The sequence below is a fragment of the Drosophila novamexicana genome, unplaced genomic scaffold, assembly GCF_003285875.2.
Source record: "Drosophila novamexicana strain 15010-1031.04,08,12 unplaced genomic scaffold, DnovRS2.1 tig00000308-arrow-arrow-pilon, whole genome shotgun sequence".
NCBI classification, from domain to species: Eukaryota; Metazoa; Arthropoda; class Insecta; order Diptera; family Drosophilidae; genus Drosophila; species Drosophila novamexicana.
In genome coordinates, this window is record NW_020824799.1 from 363170 (window position 1) to 386993 (window position 23824).

Below are 23824 nucleotides of genomic sequence, written 5' to 3' on the forward strand. Positions count from 1 at the left end.
ATGCATGTGGAAATTGTTGTCCAGCCGCGTGCACAGAATGTGGTCGCTTTGGTACTGAACTGACAACAATAACACCACAGCGCATTGCATTATCAGCCGTGTTGTGCTTGTCACATCGTAATGCAAATATTTAAAATATACCCAACGCTGAGCTAGCAAAATGTTGACACTCAGCTAGGCCGCAGCTCCCTGTAATCCACAGATCCCCTCAAATCCCCAATGACCAAAAAAAAAAATGCTCGCTGATACTTTGACGCATGGGGGCACAAGGCGCCTGATGATGGCAATCAACTTGGCTGCCGCCGTAAATGTTGTTGTTGTTGCTGTTGTTGTTGTTGCTGCCGTCAGTTGGTGCGACAAGTAAGAAGGAAGGCCTGGGAACTGGGCCGTTTGGCAGGCCAGACGTCAGCACAGTTTGTTATTATTTAAATCAGGAAGTTGAAGAAATTTCCGCTCCACACACACACACACACACACACACACACACACACACACACACACACACACAGAGAGAGAGACAGCAACAAATTGGCAGTAGGCCTGGCAGCTGGCGCCCGACACCAAAGTCTAGCTTCGTCCTGACGTCGTCGTCCTGGCTTCCGTTTCGTGTTGTGCGCTCCGTTTCCCTTTGACTATTACGTGCCAGGCAAGTCGCCAAGTCGCCAAGTCAATTAAATTTTTGTTTAAGTGATTTCAGCAGCCATAAAATATCATCAGGCTGCAAGATTGCGTCCAATCTAATGAGAAATCGATGTGTCCCACTCAATTTGTTTAAATCCAATTGGAGCGCTGGTCGCGCACCTGGCCTCCCAATTGGCATACACATCCTGGCCGCCTGGCGGCCAGCCTGTCGGGCTATTTAATGAGTTTTTATTGCCTTTTTGGATGTTTTGATTGCTGCGATTTTTAACTTGATTTACGCGCCCTTCAGTCCCACTATTGATTTTACAATTAAGCCGGGCCTGCTCTGGTCGTGGACTGGCCGGGCGGGGGGTGAGGCGTGTTGTTTGCCTCAATTTTACAATGCATATTGCATGTTTTCGCGTGCTTTGCGCATTTGTTTGCGAAATGTCTTATAGCCAGAATGTGCTCGCATACGTTTTGAGAGTTCGTTTGTTTGTTTTTTGTTTGAGCGTCCTTTGTAGCAAGTTTAATGCGCCGCATCCTGTGCCTGGCTGCCTGCCACTGGATCCGCCTATTTGTAGTTGTGGCAGCAGCGTCGGGGCGCAATTTATGCGGTAATTGCTTTTTTAAGCGCTTCACATTTATCTTTTCGACACAACTGAAATGAGCTTGGCGCTGCCTGTGCGTGTCTTTCTCGATTTGCCTGCAATATTAACAACAACAACAGCAACAACAACAACAGGGACAACAATAATAGAAGTCGGCAGTAACAAGAGTTAGCTGAACAATGACAACAATGCAAAAGACTTCAGTTCAACTACTTACAATGGCATTTTTATGACATCTTCTATTTGCTGGCGCCTCGAGGTATGCAATGGAAATGTGCCAGTCGACTTTTGGCATTTCACTTGCCCTTGTTGTTGTTTGCCTAACATTTTACCCTAATTAATTAGGCGCAATTCAAAAACAGTCAAAAATTACAGAAAAAAATCCACGCAGATAAAAATTAATTTAATGTGAAAAATTGTGACAAAAACTTTTTGATTTATGCGCCTTACTTGTGTCGCAGCTGCGAGTACGAGTGGGTGTGGGTGTGGGTGTGTTCGTGTGTGTGTGTGTATGTTATAGCCGTAATATTATATAATTTTATGAGCGAGCGCAAAGTGGCCATAAAAGCAGCTCTTAATTATAGTGAAAGCGTTTTTGACTGCCTTGCGTGTAGAAAAATGATTTTTCAGCACACTTTTGATGCGTCAAACAAGTAGTTTTCCTACAACTAAACTGCTACTTTCAAATTTCCAGCGCATCTCAAACTTTGGCGCGCAACAGGCCGAAGTGGTTTCTAAACTGCGCTTAGTTGTGGCAAGCGAGTTGGCAGCACTTGTAAATGTTGCCACAATGACGCTATCTGGCAACTCCGCAACTCGAATTTTTTCGATTATTATCTTCGATATATGCAATCGATGCTCAGTAGTTAAATTAAACCTGGTTTGCTACACCTTGTTTGTTACTTTTCTGTCAAAGATCGTCGTTGCCGCCCGCTGTTTCGCGCTGTTAGTAACGTGTTCACATTAAACAATTGCGCTGGCTGCAATTTGTTAACAGCGGCATATTGTATCGCAGCGCGTTCTACTTGTACCGAGCTCGAAAAGAAAAACACAACAAACACAAATTTTGTAGGCCACAGCGGACTTCGATTCGTTTTGTGTGTGTCACGCCCAAACACAAGAAACAGAAATAAAAAATAAGAAAAACTCCAGTTAATTGCGGTGCGTGTGGCGACTGCAAAAGTGCAATAAAAAACATTTACAAGTAATTGTGCGGCAAGCAAATAAAAACGAGACCTTGACAGCTGTAAGACTCACAAAAAACGGGCAGCATAAAAAACGCAATGGAGGTTAGTAGTATTATTATTGTTGTTGTTGTTGGCCAGTTCAATATGACACTAGCTCCGTGTAATTGTCAATTTAAATGAATTTTTCATTGATGTTTGCTGCTTTCCTTGAATGATTTCATTTCATTTATTAGTCGACAGCAACAAAACTATGACATTCCCTTTTCCCCCTTCACCCAGTTGAAGGCGCTGTGAGAGCCAGGCGGGCAACGATAACGATTACGTCAGTGCGCGCTCTCTCACACACACACACGCCCGCTCTCTCCTCCTCGCTCACAAATCTGAGTTCTGGAGTTTGCGCTCTCGGCGTTTGCTTATGCGCTCTCCGCGCTGTTGTTTTTGTTTTTGTTGCTATACGCATAGGGTTTGTTTCGGGTCGACGTCATCTAACCCCATAGGCCTGGGCCTGGGACTGGACTTATTAATTCCGAGAACCGACTATAAATTGAATCGTATTATTATATCATCACAGAGGCGCTTTCTTTTTCTGAGTTGCCGCTCAATAATAGTTTTTATATAAAACTTCACATAATTTGTAATATGTATTAACAAATTTGCATTTTATATAATTAACAGCTGTTTATTGTTTCTGTTGCGCCACGTTTATCAGCGCTCGAAATTAATCAGCAACTGTTTACCCAGTCATATGCAGATATAATCCATGAATATGAATATTGATTGACCCAACGCCCACCCACCCGCCTTCTGTCCACGAATCGGTTATAGATAAGCGGCGTTTGGACTGTAACTATGAGTAAAACCCTCAGATAATGCTTTTGATTGTTTTGATTTTCCACCTTTCCCAACAAATTAAAAATTTGCTTAAAGCGCTTTTAAGCTTTTTATACCAGTTAATTGCTTAGTTAGCCCTTTCTCATCCGATTCCCTAATGCTTAAGCCGCGCTTTCCTTCGCCCCCGCAATTAAACCCCTCGCCAGATGAGCATTTGGATGCCCGTCAGAGCGCATTAAGTGTCTTCTTTAAGCTTAGTAATTAATCGGCTTTGTTTTTTTTTGGTTTTTTGTTTTACCATTTGACGGCCATCAAAGCAAAACATGAAAAGCCCCTCGAAATAGGGTCAAATAGAAAAAACAACGATTGTCGGCCAACATTGAAATTGGCCATTTCCGGCATTTAATTGACGTTGTGCACACGAAAAATTGTCGAACAGCAAATGGAACTAGTTTGCCCAACGAGCATATTGGATGGTTGTGTTCCGCAGATTGAAATAATGATGAGTAAACGCGACGGATTATATGTGGGCCATAAAAACAATTATAGAACCACAAGTACATATAAACTTATGGCAAGGGAAAAATATAGGTGTATATATTATTGTACATTTATAGAAATATAGAAATAGGTCACATACATTATTGAAAATACTTAAAAAAAAGCGTTGCGATAGAGAACAGCTTCTCTTAGAATCTGTTCTTAGTTGTTTTCCTCTGGGAACTAAGTACTTACTTTAAGATCGAATTAACTTTAAAACTGAGAGTCTTTATAAACAGAGTATAGCTATATGAACTTGAGACTGAAAATAGAGCCTGGCCTCCCTTCATTTGCCAAAATAATATTCTCACCTTCTCAGCTTCTCACCTGATGCTGCTATATTAATTGCCAAACCCGAAATTTGTTTGCTGATGCCATTAGCTGTGGACATACAATGAAATCATCATTGATAAAACAAAGTCAGCCCAAATGCGTATCTAAATGCTAATTGAATACAAGCCCGGCGTAGAGCTCGTCCAAAATGTGTGAAAATGTGGGAAATCGCCAGCTAATGCCGTGAGACGATTAAAGCTCTTAACATTTTCTATTGCCTGTTGCCTCAAACTGTCAGCCAAACTTTGTACAAGTTGTTAGCCACTTAAATTTCGCTGTTAACAACATTGTCAAGAAAAAGAAGAAGAAAAAAGGCATCTAAGCGCATCCCAGGCAAAAGCCTTAAGTGTTATCTTTTTCTTCAGCATTATTTTGTGGCTTGAGACTTAGGGAGTTTGTGGCTGTGGAAGTTCCATGGAAGGCAGCTGGTTGGGCATTTTTTGTTATTACTTGTGAATTTAGCTGGCTTTATGCTTATTTTCATAAATTTCCACTTATTCATCTGGGAGCCTCTGAGCCGAGTTCGGCTGTTCGGCGTCTTATAACACGCTCCGTTAACCGTATTTGGCTTGGATGGGCATTACTTACTTCATCATTCGCTCAAACTTTGCATAATTCTCATTTATTACCGCAACCATTTTTATCTCCAGCCATGAAATCTGCCGCATAAAGCGGCATTTTTTATTCCCGGCCAAGTGTCTGGCTGCCAGTCGGTGGCTGTCTGCATTTTCCGGTCTGCTCTGGGTTTCGGGTCTACTCCAATTTATCTTACAAATTTAATCTTTTTACATAATTTTGCGTATGGCTTTCGTGTAATTACCTGCGCCCTCCAACCCCCCATCAAGCAAAATTGGTGGCTTGGGAAAGTTTCCAGCTGGGCTGTCAGTCAAAAGTTGTGGTCGTTACAAAATACATTCTTACATATACATAAATATGTTGTCCATGCATACATATCATATACTTTCCGGTTGGTCCCTTTAATCAAAATTTGCTTTCGTTTTTTCTTTTAATTGCAGGTAAGTGCCAGCAGGATGATGCGATACTTGCAAATATGGCATTCATCAGATGAAAGATAAACTGGTTAAAAATATATGTGGGCGAAATGTTTCAAGCAAGCGGTATTTATTAAAAACAATTCTGCCAAAAAGCAAAACATTTTTTACAAAAGTCAGTCTAACAAATATGTATTTATATATTGCTTTTTGTTAAATAGTATTTTGCCTGCTTACGTTTGTGCCGAAAAATTCGTGAATTCATGTTTTGATTTCGCAAATTCCTTCAGCAATGTGGCAAGCTCTTAATATGCTAACAAGGTGGCAACACGTTGCAATTATCAAAGATTCGATTCCATTTTCAAGCATCATTGCGATGTAAAACGTGAAATGATGTACAATTTAGTTTCATAATATTTCAGTAAATTCACTTTTTTGTTGTGCATGATTCGTAAACAATTGTTTAGAAAACGTGGCGTTGCCAGAACTTTTTTCAGGAAGACCATTAAGTTGGCTGCGCCCAAACAATTCACGTACTAACGTTAGTTAGTGAATTCATCAATTTGCCAATTTAAATTGACGACAAATTTAGTCTAACTTCGTGTTCTATTGATGAATTTGTCGAATTCATGAATCGGAATTTGGTTTGTTTGATTTTGATATTTACTACTGCCACGACTTTACTTCTTCAAGAGTTCTGCTTGAATTATTTATGATATTTATGTTATTTTTTTGTATAATTCTTGATCTCTTCTCAGAGGGCTTTCTTTCAAAGCAACCTGTTTTGCTTCTACTAATAGAAGTGCAAGTTCTTCTCTGTAAAGCCAGGCTGTTGCAACCGCCTCCCCCGACTTATTATGCAGCTTGTGCACGCGATCTATGCAGGGCGCGTTTTTAATCGCCTTGCACGCAATCGTCGCGTTTCTTGGCGCCGCTTTTCTGTGTCTATCTGTGTGCACAAATCAGACTCGATTACAACATTCAACATCGTCGTCGTGTTGCCAATTGCTATCATCTGTGGCTGCGACTGTGGTTTGTTACTTGCCACACAAGCACACAAAGTGTTGCCAAATTTGAGGGCAGCGATTGTGAGGGACTGTGTGGGGCATGTGGCGCTTGTGTACTCGCTGTCGGCAAGCATTTGCATAATTGCCCGCAACTGGTCAGAACAGAAACCAATCTAATTGCAGCTGGCTGCCACATTTGAAATGTCAGCCGGGCCGAGTTCTAACCAGTCGACGGCTGGGCCGAGTTCATTGGCCGGGCACTAGCTGTGCATGTCTCTGGCTTTTACCCAATGTTTAAACTATCTGATGTAGTATAAACAAGCCGCTTAATTATGGACAAAGAGGCCAAAGACCGGGCTCTGCGTATGCCCAACGGGTCTCAGCTAATTTACATACTAGTATATAGATACAACATGAATTTTCATTTGCATTGCATATGAAAGCCTACAAAGAAATTGTTGTCTGATTTAGCTTTCACTTTCGCAGCCGTTCCCGACTATTATTAAGTTTTTCTTTGTTTCAAATAAGTGCTACGCGCTTTTGTTATTGTTCGAGAAAATATACATACTATATTCCCTGGCATTTCGGTCTCATAAATTTGTACACTTTTTTTTTTTTTTTTTTGCTGCTTTTGTTGTCGTGCACGCTAAAAATGCGGCGACGTGACAAAAGTTGCGCATTTCAAACTCAAAGGCAAAATGCAAACTACATAAATTTAGCACACTTCATGACGCCACAACCACAACCAAATGCCAGCCCCTCCCCCCGCTACAATCTCATGCCTCCCACCTATGTTTCCCCCTATGTGCCGCTGTTTAACTTATTGTGGAAGCTGTTTGCTGCTGGCTAAGCTGTTGCTTATTTGACATTTTATTGATGATCTGGCGGCACGACAAATGAAATGCTCTGCACGTTTCTCATTTCGAGCAAATATCGAGCTTAACTCCATATCATCGAGACAGGAAAAAAAAATTGTCGACGCACTTGGCTCCATATACATATATCCGTAAATGGAGTCAACTAAATTTCACTCTTTCTTTTTGTTATACCCTGTCTCTGAACGAGGCCTCTTTGAAACCATATGCAGACGTTGTGTGCCGACTGCAGTTCGATTTCTCAGTGTTTTAGCTAAGCTTCTCTAAAACTTCGTATAGATCCAATCCCTTCAAGGAACTTCATTTGAACAATTGGTATAAAATGTAGTTTTTATATTAATAAAAAATGTATTTAGGACTTAAAGCAGTTGTTAAATTTATTACACCCTTACTTTATCATTTACATTTTGTATTAAGAGTTGCTCAAAATTTATATTATAAATATGATTTTAATGTCGAATCTATGAAGCATATTTCACAATTTGACTTTGATTGCGCTTACAACAATTGAACTAATGCTTTCGTGTGAGTACGAAATTCGGGTTATATAAAAGTGTGGCTAACATCGGTCTATTATAAATTCCATCTATTATTTATCCGCAAGAGTATTCAATATTCGTCAGAGCAAAGACAAGTTTCTTTTATGTTTCGCTTTTGTTTTTGCTTGGCCAACAGCTGTGCAAATGCTTTGTCACAAATCGAACCGCAGTCGAGGAAAGTTTTGGCCCAGTCTCTCGGCTTGCGGGGGGGACTGTGCACAAGTGTCTGTAATGTCGTTAGCTGCTTTCGGCCGTTGTTAATTTGCCACTTCAGTGCAATGTCAATGCTAATGCCGAGTGGCCAAGATCTCAGCAGCGTTTGTGCTGTGCGTGCCCAATCAGGCGGCAAACCATCGGATGCGAATGCACTGAAACGGAACTATCGGCGTCTCAGTTTTCAGCACCAGCTCCGGACTCGACACTCAACGGTCGACTGGGCTGCTTTGGAGTGACCAATGTGGTATCAACTTACCAGCCAGTTCCAGGGCCAAGTTCTACTTTTTATTCAATTTTTCACTCTCTGTCAACTTCTTTTTCTTTGTCATGGAAGCTGCTGTAAGCTGTGGATGCCACTGTCTGCTGTCTGCTGCAGCAATGGAGCGTGCCTTCTGGGTTTATTGCTGGCATGCAAATTGCATAAAATATTGCCAAGCTATAAAAGCATATTGCTGTTCACTGAATATGTGATTTGTGGTTACAGTGGTTACAGCTGGGCTAGAGACCAGAAGCACATAGAAAGAAACCACAAAAATGCTGCTCAGCGTTGACAGCACTAGAATAGATTGTGCTGCATTTGACAACAGCCTGAAACTGCATCAGGCTAAAGCTCTGAGCTACTCTAAGGTGAAATATAATTTATTTATTATATGCATAACTTAAAATTGAAGTAGCAACAGCTTTGCATAGTTTGCTTCAGATGCAGCTGCTGAGAAATAATCGTCTGTGTGCAAGACCTTTTCTATTGCCTGCATTCCATATAAATCTCAACCGTGATAATCCATTTCCACACACAAACACACACATACGCGCAGTAACACCTTTCGCTCCTGCAATTTCCTTCATGCTAATTTGAAGAGCGCTTTCTGGCCATAAATCCTAAGCAAACAGCGGGTCGTCAGCGCTGCGCGAGATAATTAAGATTTTTTGGTATTTCCCAACGTGATTTGCTTAAGTGCCACAATTTCCTGGTAGCGCATCCTCAGCGTCACAGCGTACTTCCTACTTTGCAATATTTGGGCGGGTTCGCACATTTCCAGCCATTAGTCATTAGCGGCTGCTGCGGCCTGACCAACTTTTCACCTGCGGCCCGAAGCGGAATGACGTTTTTCCGAGCATTTTGCGTTTCATGAATTTTGTGCTCTTTTTTTTTCTTAGTTTTCCGCTCGAAAAAACGTGATCTTTACAACGAGTCGCAGGCTGTTGGTGCCGCTTAATTAAATCAGCTAAGCACCTTGACCCACTTGCCAGTCACTGGCCACCACCAGCAGCAGCAGCAGCAGTAGCACATTCATCTGTCAGCCACAGCAAATGTGCAAATCACCGAAAACAGCATTAGACATGTTTTGATTTTTGTTATACGCCACATTCTGTGGGTCGTCTGGTTAAACATGTCTCAAAGTGCCTGCTCCCGTTTCAAGGCCCCGTTGCAATTAATGAGCTAAGCCAATCCGTTAAATACCTCGCGAATTGTCGATGTAACACGTTGACAACTCTCAGATAAAATATATACGCACACGAACATCTCGTTGCGCCACCTTATTTATGCTCCTTACGGTGCATTTGCATGGTGGGCGCGCGTCTTCATGCCCCGCTTAAACTAGATGCCGTTACGCTTAAAACAGTGTTAGTTAACTAAGCTATAGCCCGAAGTAAATACAAGTGTGTCTTATAAATAGTAGTTAGTGCAACTATTAAGCGCTGAAATGTTGCCAGTCTCTCAATTTTAGCTTATGCTCGAATTACCTGGCCTAGCCTGGTATTTGTTTTCCACCCAATTGACTTGAATTGCGCATAAAGCCTTGAAAAAGCGCTTGAAAACAATCTTTCTAAAAATTAAGCTGTTGCTCATTTAACCTTGAACCACAATGAATGTGAAGTAAAACTAAAAGCATGAAACAAATTTACATAATATAAATTTCCGCCCATATTTCACCCGAGTAAGTGGATATACTATGTGCCCAAGACATGAACCCGCATCAGGGACGTCTGTTTTTGAATAGTTTGCATTAAAAGTATCTTTTGGGTGTAAAAAAAAACTCCACTGCTTTAATTTAACATTTGTTTTGCTCATTTGCACTTCTATTTTTCTATGCCTGTTTTCAGATCTAATTTATTAGCAGCTCCTATTGCTGCGCACGAGTCTCGGGAGTGCCATGAACTCAATTATTTTTGTAATTCTACTTTTTTAATGTGATTTTACTGCTGTGCGTGGTACGCAGTGGCAGTTGCGATAGCTACCTGACTTAACGCCTAGCTTCAAGTTAAAGTTAATGGAAGGCACATTCAAGGCGCCGCAATTGGAGACCATTCACAATTCGTGGCATTTACTGCGTCATTGATGTGGCATGTGGCAGCCTCATCGCAATGAAACTGTTTATTTCAATTAATCCAAGTTTGCCCCCAATTGAAATGTCAACACGCTTCTGTTCTCTGCCAGCCGTTAGATACGGCCACTGAGCCAGCCTGACATAATAGCACCGACTGTCGGCTGCCCTGTTGCCGCTTCCATGCATGCCGCTCACTTTAAAGTGGGTCAATCGACAGCATTTAGCTGTACCTCATATCTCTCTATCTGGACGCAGCATCTGCAAAGCTTTTGGCCAAACTTGGACACATATACTTACATTTGAACATGGCCATTTACGGGCGGTTTTCGCTAGCCCGCGAGATGGTGGAGGCGAGGAGCGAGTATTCGAAGTTGTCGTACAGTTTTTATAGAGTTGTTGCTATTGATATACCCTGTACTCATTGACAATTTGTACAAAGGTATGCTAATGTTGTGCAAATGTATAGAACTAGGTACTGAGGTTTTTCCAATATAGGTTCTCGTCTTTCTTATGCAAACAAAAAGTTTATATTTTTATCGATAGTTTCTCGCAAACTTCCTCAAATCCAGAAATTTCGATTTACAGCATCCAATATGTATCTCAAAGGTATTGTGAGCAATATTCTTCTATATTATAAGCAGACAGTCTAGAAAACTCCTGTCTTTGCATTATTATTTTATAGTATAAAAGATTGTATAACAAAAGATATTGTTGATGGTTCACTTGATGACTCGATCCAACTCCCTGCCCTTGAGTTCTGTTTGTGAACCTGGTTTTACATGCCTGAAACCAGAATGAAACAATCCTATTTGTTATTTAATAATTACACATACCACTAAAAATAGCTCCTTAAATTTGGGCTCTACACAACATGTCATATATACCAAATATTCTTAGATCAATGCAATGTTTAAGCCAAAGTTTTTTATACTTTGAAGCAGGGTTAATTTGGTTCATATTTGGTTTGATTTGGAGCTCTGTTCACAGAGAAACAATAGATTTGTGTAAAATACACCTTTTACTCAGTTTACTTAGTTTAGACGCTTTTGGTTGAATTAGTAGTAGATATATATGTGACGTGTTTTGAGAACCCTTTACAGGGTACCAAGAAAACGTTCACTCTACGAGCGAAGAGCTGTTACTTGTTTTCATTATAGTGAAACCGGTTTCACTTAAATGGCGCACTGAAGTTGCAGCAAAGTACGAAAAGTGGTTTATGTGGTTAGTCTCGCTTCCTGGAGCACTCGTCATTTGGTCGCAGTTGCCCTCTGGAACCAGTTTCTGAGGCGTCTTTTGATTTGGCTTTTGTCTGCTGTTGTTGGGTTCACTTGGGTTCGGTTCGGTTCAGTTGGTCTGTTTGTTTGTTTGGGTCACGCTTTGATAGAACTTTCAGGCCAGCCGGCGTGCTGTACAATTATTTTATGTATTATTTATTGTATTGGCCAGGTTAGCAGCTACACAAATGGTTCGCTTTATTTATTCGGCCATGTTTTGCATTTTATTTTTATTTCCAATTGCCTCATTAATGCCTGGCTATAAATCTCAGACAATAAGAAAACCCTGCACAATGTTTTCCCACTGCAAATCAATCGCTGGGGCTTCAACTTTTGCCTGCTTTACTTTTGTTTATTTATGGCCCCCCTCGCAACCCAATCGTAGCTTGGGCTTGGGCTTGGGCTTGGGCTTGGGCTTTTTCAGCTTCGATTTCATGCTCGGCACATCGCACTGGAGTGGAAGTCATTTAAGTGCAGACAGCGTGCCACACTCTGTTGCCCCCGCTGGCCCTGCTGCAGCTTTTAATGTATGCGCCTAATTTACATTGCCAGCGACTGTCGATTACGCCAACTCGAAGCGAGACTCACTGACTCACTGGCTCACTGTCTGACTAACTGACTGCTCAACTGACTGAGTGGCAGTTGCGATTGCAGCTTTTGGCTCAAACCGCGCGTCAACCAAATGTTGCACGGCTGTTGCGACTCTCGTTGTTGCTGTTGTTGCTGCTGCTGTTTCTGTCTCGGCCTGGTCTGCACTTTAATTTGGTGTCTTGAGCGCGTCAGTCGCTGCTGAGCCCCAGCCCCAGACACAGCCAACCACATTCAGTCGCCGCTTTATAGCTGCATAATTGGATTTGCCATTGTGTTATTTTAAGTTTCTTTTTATTTTTTGCTGTGGTTTGCCATTTATTGATTTTTAATAAGTGTCATAAGACGCTGACACGCCATGGAGAGCGCTGTGCCCATCGCTGAGTTCCAGAAGATCAAGCTGCGACCCGTGCCCAGGGTCAAGCGGCGTGCGCCACAGCCGCCAGCTAGCCTGAAGCTGCTGAAGAATGTGGGCAACGAACGCCGATTGGAGTATTAGAAGTCCACTGATCCAAAGTTATTTTTCGCCATTTGCAGACTTCGTCCACCACAAAGACAACAACACTCACCACGCCGGCCAAGCTGTACGGCAAGGATTTGAGCGAATACGATGATGTGGACGTGGAGAGCTTGTTGGCGCAGTTGTCACCCGAGGAGATAACCATACTGGCCAAAGAAGTTGATCCCGATGTGAGTATTCATTAATATTAGCATACACATATAAGTCCAGCTTTATTTACTCTTGGCACTCGTAGGACAACTTCCTGCCGCCAGATCAGCGCTGCAGCTACGAGTGCACCAAGGATGCCACCGGGCCGCTGAATCGCAAACAGCTCATCGAGCATATTAACAAGCAGGCAATTGAGACGCCCGATCAGCCGGAGTTCGAGCCCTATGTGCAGGGCAAGGTGCGCGGTAAGAAATGGGTGCCACCGCCGCGTGATGCCCGTGATATTGAGGCAGAGGAACAGATCGCAATTGACATGGGCGAGGAGTATGAGCATGCGCTCAATGATGCCACGCAGGAGGAGATTATTGATTTGGCTGCCATTCTTGGCTTCCACTCGATGATGAATCAGGATCAGTACCATGCCTCGCTGCTGAACAAGGGACAGCCGGTTGGCTTGGGCTGGGATGGCATCACAAAGTCCACACAGCAAAAGCTGTTCCCCATGGATCCGCCCAACAGCACAGATGTTGAGGAGTCGATTAAGCGCGTCAAGGATGATGATTCCAAGCTGATTGACCTGAACTTGAATAACATTAAGGTATGTACTCAAGACCTTTAAAACTAAAGAGATATGGACTAATTGGAAATATGTCTGCAGAATATATCGGATGAGAAGCTCGAACAACTCTTTGCCGCACTGCCTCAGAATGAACATTTGGAAGTTCTATCGCTGACAAACGTCGGCCTGACCGATAAGACAGCTCTCCTGCTCGCCGAAGCGATCGAGAAAAGCAAAACCCTGAGAGTATTAAATGTTGAAACCAACTTTATCAGTCCGCCCGTAATTGTTAGGCTCGTGCAAGCCCTGCTCAAATGTCGCACCATCGAGGAGTTCAGGGCCTCCAATCAAGTGAGTAGCATATACATATATTACTGAATATTGTTTTAGGCATTAGCTAAATTCGCTCAATAACTTGTTCACAGCGATCTGCGGTGCTTGGCAACAAGATTGAAATGGAGATCACCAACTTGGTGGAGAAGAACTCGTCGCTTCTGCGACTTGGCTTGCATCTGGAGTTCAACGATGCGCGTCATCGCGTGGCCGCCCATCTGCAGCGCAACATCGACAGAAGTAAGTTGGCCGTTGCCATTGGCTGCGGCTTGTCCCCACACAATATTTGCAGGTTGTCAGCGTTGGTTCTACGTTTGCCACTTCGCTCGATAGGCTCGCGATCCCTTTGAATATATAGATAAGCAACTTATGTATATATAGGTCTTTATTCATGAGCAACTCGTGTGTACCACACTCTCGCGTTTAGGTGAATTGCAACAAGGTACGTTAGCTTTCCGCGCCGACGCTTCGCCACCGTCATCCCCATCCGCATCAGCATCAGCATCAGCATCTGCATCTGCATCTAGCTCATCAGCAGCCATCTCACACTCAAAGGCCAAAAGCTTGGCTGCTTTCGAGCAGTTTGTCAAGGCCCGAACTTGGACTAATGCAAAAGATTCTGATCATGTTTTGCCATCAGGGCGCATTGCGCGCAATCTGCAGTCGAACTCAGCAGCAGCCACAACTGGAGTCGCAGCGGAAGCCTCCACATCGTCAGCTGCCTTAGGCCTCTTGCGCACTGAGAATGAAAAGGAAATCTAAGCTTGGATATCCTTTCTAGCCCCCAAAACGCGTTGGTAACCAAAAAGTAGTTGATTTACTTTTATCCCCCTCTCTGTTTCTCTCTTGTGGGTAACCAGGTAATAAGTTATCGTTTCGTGACCCCGGCCGACGTCTTAGCATCTATTTATTTAGTCCAGTCGTTTAGCCTAACATTTCAGCACATTTCTCACCATACAACGTTCGTTGCGTTCACGTTCACGTTCTCGTTATCACCTCTCGTTACGTTGCGTTATGTTGCGTTACTTGTTGCGTCCCTACGTGGCCTACATTTAGATTCATAAACATATATATACCTAAGTGGAGCTTATTTAAGATCACATTCGCTCACTCATTTGATCAAAACTCATCGACAGCAGCCGCTCATCTTTTGTCTAAATTAATATATATGATTAAATTATATTTTAGTTTATCAATTTGCTAAGTCAGTATTACATTCTAAGCCATATTTATGAAATTCAATGTCATTCTTCACATACACATAATGCTACTTCGACTCGTTTGTGTGTACAGTGCTCCCTTTTAGAAATTCCTTCGTATTGTCTCTCGTTCCTCGTTAGTGCCGTTGAGCAATCCTTGTGTCTTGTATATACCATAGAATGTTTGACAATTTGTCTACACTACGATACGATTTAAAGCATTATTAACCAATTATCTGTTATGTATATTTAAATCCCAAAATTATCAAACTGTATCCCTCAACTCGACTTGTCCTTTGTGTATATTAAACAAACGCCACCAATCAACCAACAAACCAACCAACCAATCAACCAACAACAACAACAAATTTCCAAACGATCTTCAGTCTTCCGGGTGCAAAAACTGAAACCCAATTTGCCCAAATTGATATTGCCCAGCAACATGGAGATTGAACGTGATCTGGCCCACTCGGCCACGCCCTCGCCGTCACCATCGCCCTCACCGTCGCCACAGCCGCCGGCCGACTATGATGTGGAGGTCGATCCCGATAATATGGTTATACGCGGCGGCGGCGGCGATGCCTTCGATCCAGAGATCGATCCCGATAACATGGTGGTGCCCGGCAGTCGGGCGGTGACACCCAACTATGATGACGAGGGCGTCTATCAAGCGCACACGTGAGTGAAGCCACCAACCACCAAGCACCACCCAACAGAAAACACCACCATGCACACAGGAGCGGAGTACGCCCAAAAAACACAGCCTCAATGTACAGACAGTCAGACAGCCGCCACTCGATCAGTTCTCGTGCTCTCACCTCGCCTCACCTCGATTCGTAGTAACGTTGTTGTTGTTGCCTCTTACTCCACCAACAATTTTGTGTTTTGGCCGTGGTGTACAGTAAAGCTCGTACTGTCCATTACCAGATACAACTCTAAAAATCTTGCAGACCAAGAACGTGTATATAAAACACAGCTCGAAACAAAATACAAATGTAATTCTATCCATACCTGATTGTTGTCGTCGTTATCAGCAGCTCTGCTCATGCATTTTGCTTCATTTTGTATATAACTGGGACACGCCCATCCATCAGCATTAGCTGTGCGCTACTAACAACCCGAAATGCCCCCCAAAAAACTTCTCTAAGGGCAGACCACCAGTTTTTGTATCTTGTTTTATTCCCAACTCAGTCTGTTCTCTTCCCCCTGTCGACATGTGACAGACGGACAGTTCTCCCAGTCAAAAGTCAAGTTTCTCGACTCAACAATACGCTTTACATTATTTCTTATATGTGTTTCGTCTAATGTTTTTTTGTGTGTGTACTTTTTCACTCTCTATCTCTTTCTGTTTCTCGTTTACAGTAAGAAAAGATCTTGAATTACGCCTGCAGTTCAGATTTTTCAATAATCTTCATAGAAAATCAACAAGAATTCAATAAAACCCCATATAAAAGAAAAATAAAAAACATAAATCAAAAAACAACTACACTAAACATTTTTAAAGCGTTTTGTAATTTAAAAATTAAAAAACCGTATAAAAAAAACAAACAAGTTTAATCTATGTAAATTAAACGTGTAAACAATATATAAAAAATAAAAAAAAACTAAAGAAAGAAGCAACAGCTGCAATGCTGGCAACTAAATACGTTAGAGAGACCAAGAAGTAAATAATAAATATATACATATATATATACACATACATATACACATACTTATAATGCGCAGAACGAACCAGAGATACATAAAAATATGTAAATACATATGTATACATATCTACGATACAAGCATATATAAAGAGAAGATATATTTGAAACTGATTTACGACAAAAGTCAAGGCATCTAACCCCAGCAAAAAATCTTTAGGCGTAATGTGTATAATTTTGTCTAATCTCTAACACAGGTATCTATGAACACGAATTCTACGTAAAACGTTTCTTTTTTTTATAATTCATATATGCAAGCGTTGCGAACAAAACGCCTAACACCAAAAAGCATTCTCAAATTGAATGATGCCGCATATATACATATAGTATATGCATATATATATATAGTCCAAAATATATTATGTAGTCGAAATTGGCCTTCAAAAAATAATCATAACTCAAGACTGTTTAGCGTACTACTGATCTTTTTCTACTACCCAAAAGCATTGTTTGTTCAGTTATTGTTAAATGCATCATAGCATAAATTATAGTATAATCAAGTTATAACCTATCCATTGCATGTTGCCGCTCACCTGTGTTGCATGCCACACTCACACCTGACCCACACAGGCATCACACCCTAAAACTCATCCCCAACCATCTGCTTTTACTAAACACATTCAGAAGTTGCTGTCAAATTTACAGAGCACTAATAAACTTCTCTTCGTATAGGAATTAAACTGCGATGTACAATCTTTAAGTAAAACTAAAAATTTAAACACCAATAAAAAAAATCAACAGCAACCACGAATAACTGCAATAAAAAGTAAATAAATATTAAAATCAAATGAAAATCATAATAAATTCGCAAGAACTGCTACATTAAATGCCGAACATCCAAATGTTTATGCTCTTTTTATAATTCAACAAACTCGACAACAACAAAAGCAGCAGCACATGAACAACAACAACAACCAGAACAACCATAACAACAAAGCCAAACAAGTACCTAGCATTACACCATATCGAACAGTTGGTACCTACAAAATTTTTACTCAGCTCGTTGTTGTTTGTGTCACAAAAACCAAAAAAATAAACAATAATTATAAAATACAATTGACAAAAGCGTTAACATAAGCGACATTAACATAAGCCCAACTAATTAATATCCCACCGCAGCTGCAAGTTTTGCTTAAACCAGACCTAAAAATAAAACTAGTTCTTAAGAGACGTTGCTCAAACTTTTCTTGACTTGCGAGCAGTTCTTTATGCCGACTACTAAACAAAAATATGCTCAATAGGCGTACTTTACGCCTAGCCTTGAATGTTGTATCCAAATGATTGATTGATTGATTGATTGAATATTTGACAATTTGTTGTATATTTTGATTAACCCACCCAAAAATAATAATAATATCCTTTGTTTATTGTTACAATTTGACTAATCACATTGTATTTGTCTCTTCTCTCTCCCCAATCTTTCTTCTATCTTTCTCTTTATGTCTTACAGTACGTGTGAATCGCCTCAATCAGCGTAAATAAAAAGAAAAAACATGCCACAACCAACCAACCAACCAACCAACCAACCAACAACAGCAACAACAGCCTTTGTTTGTGTGTGAGCGCGTGTGTGTGTCTTTGTTTTTATTGTCCAACTACTTATGTACTAATTAACAAGAACCAGCACCACCAACAACAACAACAACACCACCAGCTGATGCAACTACAACAAAAACAAGTACAACAACAACAGCAACAAGCATTCTTTGTGTTCAGCTCAACAACAAGTACAACAACAACAACAACAACCATCTTGTGATTTTCCTCTCCTGTTGACTGTTAAACACCGTCCTCTGTGTAACCGCAACAACAACAACAACAACAACAAGCACAATACCACCCAAACGACCCACACCCAACAACCAGCCGCAAAACTAACACCGAAGAATGATGTTAACAAGCAGTACGTAAAGTATCTGATAGATATACAATAGTATATCGCATATGTATCTTTAAGTTAGTCTAGTGCCGAGGGCGTCAATTCTAACGCGTGCATAGCCCATAAGTAGCTTAGCAAATATTTATGTCACAGCTTGGCTGGCCTTAAGTCAATCTTAAGCAACATATTCAATTAATATAAACTCAATGTTGACACTTGATATCAGCTGCAAGTGCAAATGTATCGTGCGTCATGCTTCGTTTTATTTTTAAATATATATTTTTAACCACTTTTCTAATCCGCTGTTGGTGTTACGTCTCTTAATCTCTCTGAATCAATTGCATTTTACCAAATGTACATATATTTTCAACTATATTTTTGCAGTCGGTCGCCAGCGTCGCATGGGTCATCTGACCAGGAACTATACCATTGGTGCTTGGCCGTAGGCACCGGAACCTTTTGGCATCGCCGGGCAAATGCCCATCATATACTTGATATACGTGCTTATATGAACTACATATAGCTAATATATATATCATACTTGTTGTTGTTGTTTTACAAAAGTTGTGCCACTTGCTGGTCGCTCAATTCTTTTGTTTCAATGTTTGTTGCGTTCTATATAATTTAATTATAATTATTATTATTTTTATTTTTTGGCCAGATATGGGCCTTGTGTTCGTTTATCTGCATATATACCTAATCATTTGTTTGTTATTTGAGTAATGCGATTGTTTGTTGTCAAACACACACATACACACACACATATATATATGTACATCTACACACACAAACAACTTGAAATTAATTTTATCTAGAAATTGACATTGTTAAAATTTACAATTACCAAATCGAATTATCGCGTTGTCACCTTAACAAAAAATATTTTCCTTAAGCAATTGTCAATTTTGAATTTGGATTTGTCAAATTTTACGCTGCCGCTTCACACGCGCACTTTTTGCAAAAATTGTAATTTTAAAACTACTTTTTGTTGTTGTTTTTATATTCGGTTAAATTCAAATTTTAATTTGTTTAACTACGTTTAGTTTTAAAAGAAGAGAGTGCACATGGAAAGTGCTTGAGCTTATATTTACATGCATACACATACATATATAATACTTATATATACATATATATAAATAAATATATATATATTCATATTCACATATGATACATATACATATAGCCATGGTCTCTGAAACAATTTACTGCTATTGAATTATAAAATTGCTTAAACATAATATTACAACCTATGTTTAACTACGCATATAAACAAATGGATACAATTGTATATTGTAATGATATATCATGCTTTATATGATCTAATGCGATGCTTTTAAAATACAATTTTTAAAAATCATGTAAAAATTTTAAAATTAAATAAACCAAAAAAAAAAAAAAATAAATAAAAAATACAAAAAAAAAAAATTTACAAAAATTATGTCAAATGCGTATTTAGTTTCCGAAATCGTTCGAGATTTCGCTGCTTCCGATTAATGTAAATATTGCTCCAAGAAATAATAGATAATACGTGATAATTTGCGCGCCCAATTTGTCGTTGAAAACCGTCTCAATTTGATAAATGGAAAAATTTTAAAGCGACGGGGACAGCTGTGCCAGTTGACAGGGCCAACAATGCCAGGCCAAACAAGAGTGTCGCGTAGTCAACAGCAAGTCGTGTGGCCGAAACAAACAACCGGCGTCCCGTTTCCACATATTTCGACTGGACAAACATTGGCAGCTTCGATAAGATTGCTTGTCTCCCGCACAGCATCCGGCGCTAGCTCTCAGTTAGTTGCCGCACGGCGAAGCTAACAGCAAGAGATACCGGATCTAGGCAAAGGCAAATACACAATGTCCACACTTGAGACGGAGGTGACGTTTCGTAAGCGCGCGGAAGTGAGTCAGGAGCTGGAGGCGCAGTTTCGTAGTTCCTCCACGGACTTCATACTGATTCAAGATCATCGCACCTCCAAGTACAAGAGTCTCGAGCAACTGGAGGCGGTCAAGCAGGACAATGAAACAATAGCCTCGTGCTGCATGAGCTATGCGAGGAGTGCGTGTCGCATGAAGACGCTGAAGAAGCGCCTGCCCATTATTGAATGGCTGCCCAAGTACAACAGGAACGATGCCATCGGTGATCTTATAGCCGGATTTACTGTTGGGCTCACGGTCATACCTCAGGGCTTGGCCTACTCGGGCGTGGTGGGCCTGCCCGCAGAGTCGGGTCTCTATGGCTCGTTCTTGGGCTGTTTTGTGTACGTTCTGTTGGGCACCTGCAAGGATAACACCATTGGAAGCACCGCCGTCGCCTCGCTGATGACATATCAGTTCGCCCACGGCTCCTGGGCACATTCAGTGCTGCTTACTTTTCTCACCGGCATCATAGAGATCCTTATGGCCATCTTTAAGCTGGGCTGTCTAGTGGAGTTTGTCTCGGGCCCGGTGAGCGCGGGCTTCACCAGTGCCGTATCGCTGATTGTGCTCACCTCGCAGATGAAGTACATTTTGGGTGTGAACGGTGAGGGTGGCTCGTTTCTACAGAGCTGGATCAGCATGTTGCGCGACATTGAACACTTGCGCATTTGGGACAGCTGCCTGGGCTTTGGCTGCCTGGTGCTGTTGCTGGCCATTCGCAGCCTAAGCCAACTACGCATAGGCCCCAAGGAAAAGTCCGAGCGGAGTCAGCTGCAGCGCGTGCTCAACGAGGTGATCAAGTTTGTCGGCGTTACCCGCAATGCGACTGTTGTCATTGGCGCCACCTGGGTGGCCATGCATCTGGAGGCAAACAACATGAATCCGTTCCGGCTGACAGGCTACATACCACCTGGTCTGCCCACAGTGTCGTTGCCAAATTTTACGATCGAGGCGCAGCCGGGCAATGCCACAGCTGGCATACCCGCTGCTCCCGGCGAAACCTTCCTCGAAATGGTGCACAGCCTGGGCTATGGCCTGGTTATAGTGCCGATCATAGCGCTGCTAGAGAACGTGTCCGTCTGCAAGGCGTTTGCCAAGGACAAGCAGATCGATGTCAGCCAGGAACTGTTTGCCACCGGCGTGGCCAACGTCGCCACCTCCCTGGTGAGCGGCTATCGCAGCAACGGCGGCCTGGCCCGTTCCGCCGTCAACAATGCCAGCGGCTGTCGCACCAATATGTCCAATCTATATATTGGCATCATCGTGGTGCTCTCGATAAGTTACCTCACCGAGTACTTTTACTTTATTCCGAAGGCTGTGCTGGCTGCCATCATCATATCGGCCGTGGTCTTCCAGGTGCAGTACCAGATCGTGGTGCCCATGTGGCGCAGCAAACGTAAGTTGATAGCTTGAGCGCCACCAAGCTTTTATTTAGATTATCCGCATTTACAGGCGCTGATCTTGTGCCTGGTCTGCTGGCGTTCATCACCTGCCTGGTGCTTCCCCTAGAGATAGGCATCGTTGTGGCTATTGGAGCTAATCAGCTCTTTATACTTTACCACGCGGCACGGCCCAGGATAACGCTGGAGCAGCTGGAGACGGAGCATGGCATTAAGTTTATAAAGATCACGCCAGATCGTTGCCTAATATTTCCCTCAGTGGAGTTCGTTAGGAACATGGTGCTCAAGTCCGGCAGCAAGACAACGCTGCCCATTGTCATCGACTGTACATATATTTTTGCAGCCGACTTCACAGCCGCCAAAGTAATCTCCTCCATGGTGGAAGATTTTCAACAGCGTCAGCAAAAAATAATCTTCTTTAATCTCAAGCCAAGTGTGGTAAGCATTTTCGAGGGCCTGAAGACCAAGCTGATCCTCTGCTACAATACACACGCTCTCAGCCTGGAACTCTTGCCAAATGCGTCCGATAATCTGTCGCATTCGGTGGACTCACTGGAAGCAGGCAATTGTGCAGGCGATTGTGGGAGCATGACAAGCACCAGTACTCTATCCCTGGCCAGACTCTAGCTGATTGGTCATCAACAAAGAAGAAGTAGAAGCTTAAATTTTGGGTAAGGTTTCACCCACAATTGTGGAAAATTGGTGGAATACAATTGTATGAAACAATATTCTTAACTAGCCGCTCAGTTTTAAATTCGATTAAAAGTGCGGAAAATGCATGGAAGTGATGTTTAATGTTTTATCTTAAAGCTAAGCCCAGACAAGGCTGCGATAAAATATTCGCTTGACTTTTTTATTTATATTATTTTTATTACGCAATTTATACCCTGAACCCATTAAAATAGGGTAAAATATTTATAAACCATTTGGCGAAATGTATGTTACAGGCAGCAGAAGGAAGCATCTCCGACCCCATAAACTATATAAATTCTTGATCAGCATCAATAGCCGAGTCCGACCTAGCTTTTGTGTTGATCACGAAATAGTCAGTCAGTCAGTCAGGACATATATTTAGATATTACTTGAATACTTCTATTAAAAAATTCTTGATTCTTGCGCGGCTTATCCATCTTATTTACTTAAAGAGCAGCTCAACAAAGAGATATATTGAGCAAACAGATAAAAATAAATTTATTGAAAAATAAAAAAGCAGTACTTTGAATATGATTGTATTTACTGATGCATATGCTGATGCAGCTTGAAGCGTATTTCGGCCATGCGGCGTTCCCGGGAGGCGCGCTGTTTGGCTTCCTGGGCGGCGCCCGCGGCACGCTCGGCCGCCTTTTGGGTATTCCTGAAATCGGTTCGTGCTCCGTCGAGCTGACGGAGGAGCAGCTCAACGCGCTTTTTGGCGGCCTCGACTAGCTGCTGTTTCTCGATGAGCTCCTGCTGGGCACCGTTGGCCGCCTGTTCCGAGTTTAGCACATTGGCCTGGGCGTTCTTGACGGCATCGCTTAAGGACTTCACCTGTAAGCCAGCCTGCCTTGCCGCCTGTGTGGCTGCGTTGCAGTTGCCCTGCGATGCTTGCAGGGAGCCGGACTCTTCCTGGACGACGAGCTCACCTTCACGCACCTCCGATTCCAGTTGATCAACGATTTGCTTTTTGCCCGCCAGGGCAGCCTCTGCGGCATTTGCTGCGGCCAGCGCCTTGTCTGCCAGCTGCATCTTAACCTGGTGAGCAGCATTTTCCGCGGCCGGCAGCTGAGCATCGGATGCAGCTTTCGCTTCTTGTGCTGCCTTCATGGCAATGCAGGAGGCCTTTTGTCGTGGCACCGACTTAATGGGCACTTGTACATTGGAACCATCTCCACCCTCCTTCTTACAATCTTCCATGCCCTCATTTTGCCCATCATCGTAATGTAAGCTGGATAAACCTATAGATCGCTTCTGGGACTGAAATGCATTCATGTACCATATTGTCAACGGCATCGAAAGTATTTGTCAACCACTTACCTTACCCGTCTTGTAGCCAAAGGCGTGGGTCCAGGGCAGAGGGAAGAGCAACAGGAATAGAAGCAGTGCAGCCTTAGCAGTCATTCTGTACAGTTTCAGATGCCTTTTCTGATCACAGTTGAGAATATATTGTGTTCAAATAATCAATGCTGACAGCTGAGCTTGGAGAATTTTGTAAGATGCCAAATTTCCAATGCGTTGCGAGCCCCT

At 42.2% G+C, this 23824-nt stretch overlaps 3 protein-coding genes across 13 annotated transcripts in view; 2 read left to right on the forward strand and 1 right to left on the reverse strand.

Moving 5' to 3' along the window:
- Window positions 1-19659, forward strand: part of LOC115759610 (tropomodulin) — a 71228-nt gene extending 51569 nt beyond the window's left edge. For 2 of the 11 annotated variants that reach the window (XM_030700582.1, XM_030700585.1), the window contains exons 2-7: window positions 12482-12634; window positions 12700-13212; window positions 13273-13524; window positions 13599-13746; window positions 15092-15383; window positions 17859-18089. In XM_030700582.1, the coding sequence (XP_030556442.1) occupies window positions 12482-12634; window positions 12700-13212; window positions 13273-13524; window positions 13599-13746; window positions 15092-15383; window positions 17859-17886 (1386 nt within the window). In that variant the 3' untranslated portion in view covers window positions 17887-18089. Of the gene's footprint in view, window positions 1-2117; window positions 2522-12222; window positions 12414-12481; window positions 12635-12699; window positions 13213-13272; window positions 13525-13598; window positions 13747-15091; window positions 15384-16067; window positions 16185-17080; window positions 17385-17858; window positions 18090-18671 lie in introns of those variants that run through there. The other 9 variants (XR_004017536.1, XR_004017537.1, XM_030700586.1 and 6 more) reach the window with 9 other exon arrangements.
- Window positions 19660-20138: 479 nt separating this feature from the next.
- On the forward strand, window positions 20139-22419 carry LOC115759549 (sodium-independent sulfate anion transporter). Its single transcript, XM_030700507.1, has 2 exons — window positions 20139-21597; window positions 21654-22419. Exons 1-2 carry the CDS (start codon window positions 20139-20141, stop codon window positions 22226-22228), a joined length of 2034 nt encoding a protein of 677 aa, XP_030556367.1. The 3' UTR covers window positions 22229-22419.
- Window positions 22420-22799: 380 nt separating this feature from the next.
- Window positions 22800-23713, reverse strand: LOC115759484 (plectin). Its single transcript, XM_030700420.1, has 2 exons — window positions 23615-23713; window positions 22800-23554 (listed from the first exon to the last, which is right to left on the reverse strand). Exons 1-2 carry the CDS (start codon window positions 23696-23698, stop codon window positions 22835-22837), a joined length of 804 nt encoding a protein of 267 aa, XP_030556280.1. The 5' UTR covers window positions 23699-23713; the 3' UTR covers window positions 22800-22834.
- Window positions 23714-23824: the final 111 nt, after the last annotated feature.

Bases quoted from the DNA above. Each gene is read 5' to 3' on its own strand.
- LOC115759549 (XM_030700507.1), top strand. From the start codon at position 20,139: ATGTCCACACTTGAGACGGAGGTGACGTTTCGTAAGCGCGCGGAAGTG. The intron at 21,598-21,653 runs GTAAGTTGATAG...CCGCATTTACAG, and splicing joins GCCCATGTGGCGCAGCAAAC to GCGCTGATCTTGTGCCTGGT.
- LOC115759484 (XM_030700420.1), bottom strand. From the start codon at position 23,698: ATGACTGCTAAGGCTGCACTGCTTCTATTCCTGTTGCTCTTCCCTCTG. The intron at 23,555-23,614 runs GTAAGTGGTTGA...AATGCATTTCAG, and splicing joins TTGGCTACAAGACGGGTAAG to TCCCAGAAGCGATCTATAGG.